Source organism: Coenobita brevimanus, chromosome 6, assembly GCF_032717465.1.
Source record: "Coenobita brevimanus isolate Jiangsu-jjx chromosome 6, ASM3271746v2, whole genome shotgun sequence".
NCBI classification, from domain to species: domain Eukaryota; kingdom Metazoa; phylum Arthropoda; class Malacostraca; order Decapoda; family Coenobitidae; genus Coenobita; species Coenobita brevimanus.
In genome coordinates this window covers 53134205-53142787 of record NC_136959.1, presented here as the reverse complement: position 1 = coordinate 53142787, position 8583 = coordinate 53134205, and the positions used below count along the sequence as shown (strand labels likewise).

Below are 8583 nucleotides of genomic sequence, written 5' to 3'. Positions count from 1 at the left end.
CCCTCTTCCATTCTTTTGGCACTTTCCCCTCTTCCAGTGAGCATACAATTAAGCTGTGAATTTTATCCGCCAGTTGTTCTCTGCATTCCTTCAGTACCCAATTAGAAATTCCATCAGGTCCTGGGGCTTTCCTTACATCTTGAGTTTCCAGTAATTTATACACTTCCTGTACCTCCACTTTTATATCTTTCATCACCGGAACATTTCTAATCACTCCATCCCCTTCCACAAGCTCCTTTTCTTTAGTGAAAACTGACTGGAAACGTTTGTTCATTATTTCTGCTTGCATTGCCGCATCCTTAAAGACCTCACCTTCTACTTTCAGTCTGGTGATTCCTTCCTTTTGTTTCAGTTTGCCATTAACAAATCTATAAAACAGTTTGGGTTCATCCTTGCATTTGTCAATTATACCTTTTTCAAAATTCCTTTCTTCTTCTCTACGTATTCTTGTTTATTCATTTCTTGTTCTTTTATATTCTTCCTTTGTTCTCTCGTTACCTCTCTTTCTCCAATTGTTCCACGCCTTATCTCTCTCTTTTTTTGCTATCATACACCTTCTATTAAACCACTCCTTTTTCCTGTTTTCTTTCCCTCTTACTCTTGATACAAATTTTTCCACTCCCAAATTATAGAGGTCTAGAAAGATATCCCACTTCCTCTGTATCTCTCTTGTTTCTCTGAATTTTCTCCAATCTGCATTTTCAAAAAAGTTTCTCAATCCTGTAAAATTTGCTTTCCCAAAGTTGTTTCTTCCCTGTCTATGAAGCTCGTCTCTTGGCTCGACGTTTCCTATTAACATCTGGAACTCAATGACCACGTGATCACTTTTTCCCAAAGGACAGAGATATTCCAATGATTCTATTACATCGGGTTCTTTGGTGAACAGTAAATCTAACCTTGCTTGTGTGTCCTCACCTCAAAACCGTGTCTCTTCTTTGACCCATTGCATCATCACATTATTCATTATTATATTTAATAACATTGTGCCCCACGAATCCTCGCCGCCTCCCGAGTACCATTCCTCCCAGTTCACCTCTTTACAATTAAAGTCACCCACCAAAATTATATTATTGCTTTTCTCAATTATTTTTTGCAAGTAGCTAGCCATATCTGACAACATCTCATGGTATTCGTCATCCTTCCATGATCTCGTCTTTGAGGGAACATACACTACCGCCACATCTCTCTTAACATTCTCTCCAGTTTCTAATTTCATATATATCACTTCAGCCCTGCCTTCTCCCATTTCCACAGTATCTACATTTATGTTGTTCTTCACTGCTATCATCACTCCTCCTCCCTTTTTTTCTTTTCTGTCTTTTCTCCACAGTTTGTATTTACCATCTCCCAAATGAACATCAATATCTTCTCTTAATTTGGTCTCTACAAAGCACATGACATCAGGTTCATGTTCTCTCAGGAAATAATTAATTTCGATCCTTGTCGATAAGAAACCATCAACATTAGTATATATCACCTTCAAATTATTTTTGACATTATTAATACCCTCTTCTCTCCTACTCTCTGTCCGTATCACTTCCTCAACTTCTAATCTTTCACAACCATCCCCCTTAGTTTCCTTCACTTCTATTTCCTTAAATACCATTTCCTTTCTTTCATATCCAATACTCTCCAAAAAAAAGTATTACATTCTTCCTCTGTCCTCTTATCATTTTTTCCTTTACTTCTTCCTTTAATGATTTTAAAACTTCTCTTTCTTCTTCATTCAGATCTTTTCTTATCATAATATTTTCCATCCCCGCCTCTTTGCTTAATTTCCAGGTCACTTTAAGTATCTCATTTATTACACTTTCTGATGTAAACTTGACTCTCATTGGTCTTGTTTCTCCCTTCTTGTAAGGCCCTATCCTCCTTACTTCCTCAATTTCTTTTACCCACTTGTCTCCTTCGGGGTCAATCTTGCCTAACATTCCTCTCACCAGGTTCGTGTCCCTCTCGAGTCTTACGAACCTAACCTTTTCTTCCTCTTCCCTGTTTCCAAATACTACCACACATCTGTTCCTTTCTACAGTTTCTCTCACTATTTTCTCTTTTTTCTTCAGTGTGTGTATTTACCTATTTGTAGTATACAGGAATTAATCAATGCTCGTGTTGTCCTGTCTCCATATCCACATTTATCAAGTCTACCTTTACACACATGAATGTTTTTCTCATGCACCCCCTCTTTGTTTAAGTCGTTCCAAATATTTAAGTATTTACCTAATATACCTAATTGTGATATACACGGAATGTACTATGCTCGTGGGTTTCCGTCGCTGTTTCTCAATGTCAAATTTGGCTTTAAACTCGTTTAAGTTTCTAGACTGGACGATCTCTTTGTCCAGGCTATTCCATAAGTCTATACTTCTGTAAGTGTGTGTGTGTGTGTGTGTGTGTGTGTGTGTGTGTGTGTGTGTGTGTGTGTGTGTGTGTGTGTGTGTGTGTGTGTGTGTGTGTGTGTGTGTGTGTGTGTGTGTGCATCATCAGTTCTCTCTCTCTCTCTCTCTCAGGAAATGCTAAGAAGTTTATTTGTGTGTGTGTGTGTGTGTGTGTGTGTGTGTGTGTGTGTGTGTGTGTGTGTGTGTGTGTGTGTGTGTGTGTGTGTGTGTGTGTGTGTGTGTGTGACACCAGTTCATACACACAAACACACACACACAGAGTCCATTAGTCATACACAGATGACGGTGACTAGGGAATTAAGACATCTCAGGAGTAAGAATCCTGAAGAGTAAACCCATTTCCTCCCCAATGGATTCACCACCAAGGGAGAAAAACCTATTTGTGGAGAAAAGCCTGAAGTAAGATCAATGTGATGCCATTGCTCTAAACAGCCAACACAGCTGGAATATCTGACTCTGCTGGCTATCCCTTGCTGAGGCAAATTACTTTAAAGCTTCTAGGTCATGCTGTATGTGGTAGACAAAGGAAAAACTTGTATGCCATGCCTGATGCAGCATACCAAGAAGTAAGTATAGTACATTTTTTCAGAGCTGCTGAAGCCCTAAGAGAAAACAGAATTTTTGCAAAGGGAAAGTTCATCTGAGTCTCTTAAAAGCATGTTCCAAAGGGCTTTTTATTAAGAGTTCTTGTTTTAAGCCTGTTTAAGGGTATTACATAGTCAACCCTATGGAAGACTGAGAAACCCATGGAAAGGTGAAGTTAAAAAAACAGGAATAAGTCTGAAAAAAACAATTACCACTGTTTAAAATATGCCTAGTATACCAAAAGTGGCAGAGGGGAATGTCATGAGCAGTGGAGTCCATATCCAATCACTACAAAGACCACAACACTTAGGTATTTAACATACCCAAGATGGCTGCATTACGGTGGTCGTGAATATGTGCAGTCTTGGTCCCAGCACTTCCATGCAAGTGCAGCCATATCTAGATTTCAGGGAAAGTTTGCACTTTTCTTTTTTTCCAAGCACAATCACTTTACAACACCTGCCTCCAAACACTGTAGCTCCGGTGAGGTGGTTCCCTCACTAACACCATGATTACATATGGCAGCTGAAACCACATGAACTTGATGCCAAACAACCTGATATCCTGAAGGAGGAACAAACAGGCTATTACAGTGTCAACTAAGAAGTGAAATGGCAGGGGACAGGGCGACATATAGGCGATAAGTTTGTGGCCACCCCTAACGGGATTAAGGCATCTGGCTAGAGAGAGAGAGATAGATAGATAGATAAACAGACAGATAGATAGATACACAGACAGGTAGATAGATAGATAAACAGACAGAGAGATAGATAGATAGATAAATACCTACAAATACAGTAATTTAAAATTACGCAAACATAATACTACATGGATTCAGTGGAGATACTTTTACTTAATGCAAGTCCAAAACTGACCCAAAGAAATTTCAAAACAACATAAAACCTCACACACTGCCATTGCAAATGACTGTAACAGAATATCAACTGAAAAAGACACTTCAATTAGGTGATGGTAAAGACTTACCAGGTCAGGCTGCATTAATACCCTGCAATACTGCTATATTGTGCAAATATCTTTCATTTACTTTCACCTTACATCTCAAAATATTACTCATAGCTACTGCACAGGGAATCCTTGAAATACGAAAGGGATAGGGACCAAAGAAAACTTTCGTAATCTGAAATTTCGTATATCGGAATGATTTTCCCCATTGAAATATACATATAAAGGGGGGGGGATGCATTCCAGGATCCCATTGGACCCCCCACTTAAATTTTACCCTTCCTATTTAGAAGTATGCAATACACGTATACATTACTATACTATTGTACAGAAAATAAAAAATAAAACATACAACTAATTACTGTAGTATTAGTACACTGTACAGTTAAATATAGACCCGTGCTGCGGCTTGAGATTCGTGTCGTTGATATGGTGATTTGTGTCGTTGATATGCTGCTCAGTCACATGGTGAGACCCTAATAATTTCCAATTTCCTCTCCAGAGTCAGAGTACAATGTTGTTTCTTCTTGGCAGCTGGTTCCCCGGATGCTGAAGATGATGCAGGGAGCTTGGGAGGCATGGCGAAAGTATGAAAACAGGAAGAACAATGAAAAGCTGCGTAACGTACAGCGAAGCTGAGAGGAGAGGATGGACATGACTCGACTGAGAGGCGCGCAAAAATGTGTTTACCAGAGAGGGGTTAGTTCATTTTCTCACCGCAAGCGAGCGCGGCGCTGTGCAGCGCGCCCATTTTGAATTTTTCGTATTTCCTCTTGTATCACTTTTCGTACCATCATGACAGATACTTTCGTATTGTGGAATTTGTCCTACATTCATCACTTTCGTACCATCGGAAATTCGTACTTCGAGTTCTAGTATTTCAAGGACTCACTGTATTTTGTTGCTCCAAAGCATCATCCAAATGAACACTTGCTATTGTTGGTCAATAAAGGCTGTAAAAAAATTGGAAAGGTTAAAGAAAAGCCATGTTAACAGGAAAAATTGTTGAGCATGAGTGCTCAGTCTGTGTACAAGATGGGAGGAGAGAGGAAGGAGGGAGATGTAGGTGGAATGGTATATGAGTGAGAGTGATCTGACTTAAGGGAGAGCAACCTGGTGGCAAAGGACAGGGTGACAGGGAAATGATTTGTTTATCGCTGCCCCATTTGGGATTAAGGCATATGGTTATGCACAAACAGACAAAGAAAAAATGTACAACACCATAAGCGTAAAACATTATATACACTTAAATAATAATAAAAACAATCAAAAACAATTTTATAAAAAAGCAGTGTACCGGATATAGTACTATACCAAGAGAGTACTATACTACCAGAGTTCATTCATTCATTCATTGCCAGATGCCATGTATCCCAAATGGGGTGGCCAAGGGCTTAGAGTTAATTGTTTTACAGGGAGGGGCACTAATCCTCCACCAACCCCACTTGACACGTAGGGAGAACGTTATGCTAACAGCATCTGGTGTTCCCAGGCGGTCACCCATCCAAGTAAGAGCTAAAATTACTACAGGCCAAACAATAAAAAAAAACTGTACACAATACTGCACTGTACCAGTTATACATTCAAAATAAAGACCGCCTGAGTAAAAAGTTGAAATTAAAAGAAGCCAAACAGCAAAGCATACTGTACTCAAGGTGACTTTTTGCAGAAGCTACAAGAAGTATCAGTAACTATACTGTATTCCCATATCTACACAGTGATACATAATAATATTAATGTTGCTATGGAAAATAAGACTTCAAAGAAATTTTGTGATAGTCATGCTCAAAGTAACCACAATTAGGTAATATTTTTTCTCCTTTCCAGTAAAACTTTATAATAGAAGCAGAAATAGGAGAATGCAGGCTACAACAGCATGAACAGATACTGTACAGAGCACACTAGAAAAGCATTTGTATAAAATAATGACCATAAGCACACAGCAGCCAAAGAAGGAGGTAGTAGGGCTCAGTCTTCATCTCTCACAGCTGTATGGTCCTCTAGTCAACAATGTATTCTGATTCTGTCATCTGTGGTGTTTATATATTGTTCTCCCTCCTCATGTCAAAATCCAGCTATCTCCATCTGGCAACCTACAGCAGCTTGTGGGGTTCTCATGATGATATGCCACCCAGCCTAAGTGTTACGTAACAGTTATGATTCTCTGTACCTGGAAAAACTGAATCTATCAATATACTGTATACTGTAATTTTTTCAGACTAAGGATACAATACATTATGTACTAGAACAGATAACTGAATGTAGAGAGAACTAGAATACCGTATTGTACTTTATGCTGATCTAATTACAGTACTACATATATTTCCATTTTTGCAGTCTTCCTTCCAACTATGAACCACCTAATGGGATGGCTGTAAATAATGCATATTGTATCCATGCTACTTTGCACAGACAACACTTCATACACACTCCACAGCAAATACTGAAACATGACATATGAAGCAGTCTGACAGCCAATACTGGTTGTAGGACGCTCAAGAGGAGCTTTTCTGTAACTTTGTTCCATATGCTAATTCTTTTATTATGAAGCTAAAGGGATCAAACAATGAGAATGGGTCATTAAAAAACAGAGAAATTATGTGTGTTTAAGATATAAACTTCTTTATACAGAAAACCCCTGTAATCAGTAACAATTTTTTTATAAGCAGATGTACTTCCTTGTCCTATACATACACTCCTCAAGGTGTGGGAACAAGAGCATTTCACAAGAATATCAAGACAAGGATTGACTGAGGTAAATATCCACCCTTTCAAGTGTTTATCACTCTTATCATGGGAAATTCTTGAACTGTACTGCTGCCCAGTATGTCAACAACTGCTGTCATCAACCACTACATTGTACACTCAAACCTCGATTTAAGGGATTTCAGATTTAAGGGACTCCATATTCTACCTGACAAACGGACAGGACCATTCAAAAAGTCCGCTACTTGAAACAATAATGTTTCTTTATACAGTACCTGTAAAATAATATTCATAATCATATAAATAAGTAAGATAAGTGAAACAATCATTGCATTTCATAATACGACTGTCTTTCTATGTGGTAAAACAATGGACATTTTCAAGTAAGGGACATTTTCAAGTATGGGACACTTTCCCCATTTAGTCCCTTAAATCGAGGTTTGACTGTACAGTACAGTATCAGTATAACAATTAGTTGGGTTAACTACCAGCCAATAGAAATGCCAACTAGCAGAAAAAAAAAATAAATAAATTCCTTTCCCTTCTCTAACTCCTGAAGACATCCAGTAAGAAAGAAGGATCAAGCCTCTTTAACCCCTACAAGACGGGCATCGGAATGTTTTGACATACTCGTACACTCAGGACGGGCATAATTGGCAGGTGCAATATGGTGGGTGGTTTGTGGGGGTGTGTGGGGGGGGTTGTGGGGTGGTGTGGGGGGCTGAGTGCTTGGGGGAGTTGGGGGGTGGGTGTGGGGGGATGATGAGAGGGGGTGGGAAGTGGGGTTGGGGAGGGGGGTGGGGGGAAAGGGTGGGGGTGGTGGTGGGGGTTGGTTTGGGAGGTGTGGGGGTTTGGGGTATGGGGTGTGGGGGGTAGGGGAGGGTAGGGGGTACATGGTTAGGGGTGGTGGGGGAGGGTAGGGGTTGGGGGTTAGGGGTGATGGGGATAGGGGGTGAGCAGTAGAGGGTGGGGGATAGGGGGTGGGGGGGATGGTGGGGGAGTGGAGGAAAATGGGGGAAAGGGGTGGTGGTGGGGTGGTTGGGGGGATGGGGGTTGTGGAGGGCATGGGGAGTGTGGGGTGGGGGTGGGTGGCAGGTGGTGTGTGGGTTTTGGGGGGGGGGAGGTGGGCATGACCACATGTTCAGACACCCGTCTTTTTTGGCCCTATTATCCTCAGACAGCATATGCGGACACCAGTCTTTTAGGGATTAACACCACATACAGGACAGTATGTGTTTGGAAGGTGGAGTATGTCAACATCAGCAGTAAAATGCTGAGGCAATGGGCAAAGAAAACTCCAAAACAATGCAAATCAAGCAGTGAAACTACCACTTGGATTTAAATGAAGTATCTGTAACAGAGCCAAAACTTTTATCATCATTTCCATGACAGTGTTTGTGCTGAGTCCTGGGACACTATTTTATCACGGTACCAAGTTTCATCAACATAATCACGTCAACGACTATTTTGCTATCTTGTGATACTGATGTGAGGTATCTACTTACCCACAGTCCTCCTCAGTTTTGTTGTCAGCATTATGAATTATTCTGAGATTATTTTTATGCCCCTCAGGCTAAGGATGAGTGTGGTGAAATTTTATCACCTTTGTGGCAGATCATGAATGCCACCAATATACCCTTCTCGAATCAATTTAACCCATTCCATGCTGTGTTCATATATATACGAACAAACTGTCAAAATTGCTGAGTCCAAATATATACAGACTAACTCATAGTACCCTAAACTGCCAAGTTCATATGTATATACGGACAGGGTTTTCCTCACATTTGCGCGACATTATTTGAGTCTGCCCTTAGTGTGACAGAAAATGGGATGACAGATACCCCTCCTCCACTCCCATGCCTTATACCAATATACTGTTTAAAAAAAAAGAAAAAGTGAATGTGAAAATGTGAAATTAGCACGGAAC

At 40.2% G+C, this 8583-nt stretch overlaps 1 protein-coding gene across 1 annotated transcript in view; it reads right to left on the bottom strand.

The window, feature by feature from the left end:
- LOC145399708 (glutamyl aminopeptidase-like) overlaps positions 1-5973 on the bottom strand; it is a 254613-nt gene extending 248640 nt beyond the window's left edge. Inside the window, exon 1 of the mRNA XM_080272257.1 lies at positions 5878-5973. Coding sequence (XP_080128383.1) covers positions 5878-5926 — 49 coding nt within the window. The 5' untranslated portion in view covers positions 5927-5973. The remainder of the gene's footprint in view (positions 1-5877) is intronic.
- Positions 5974-8583: the final 2610 nt, after the last annotated feature.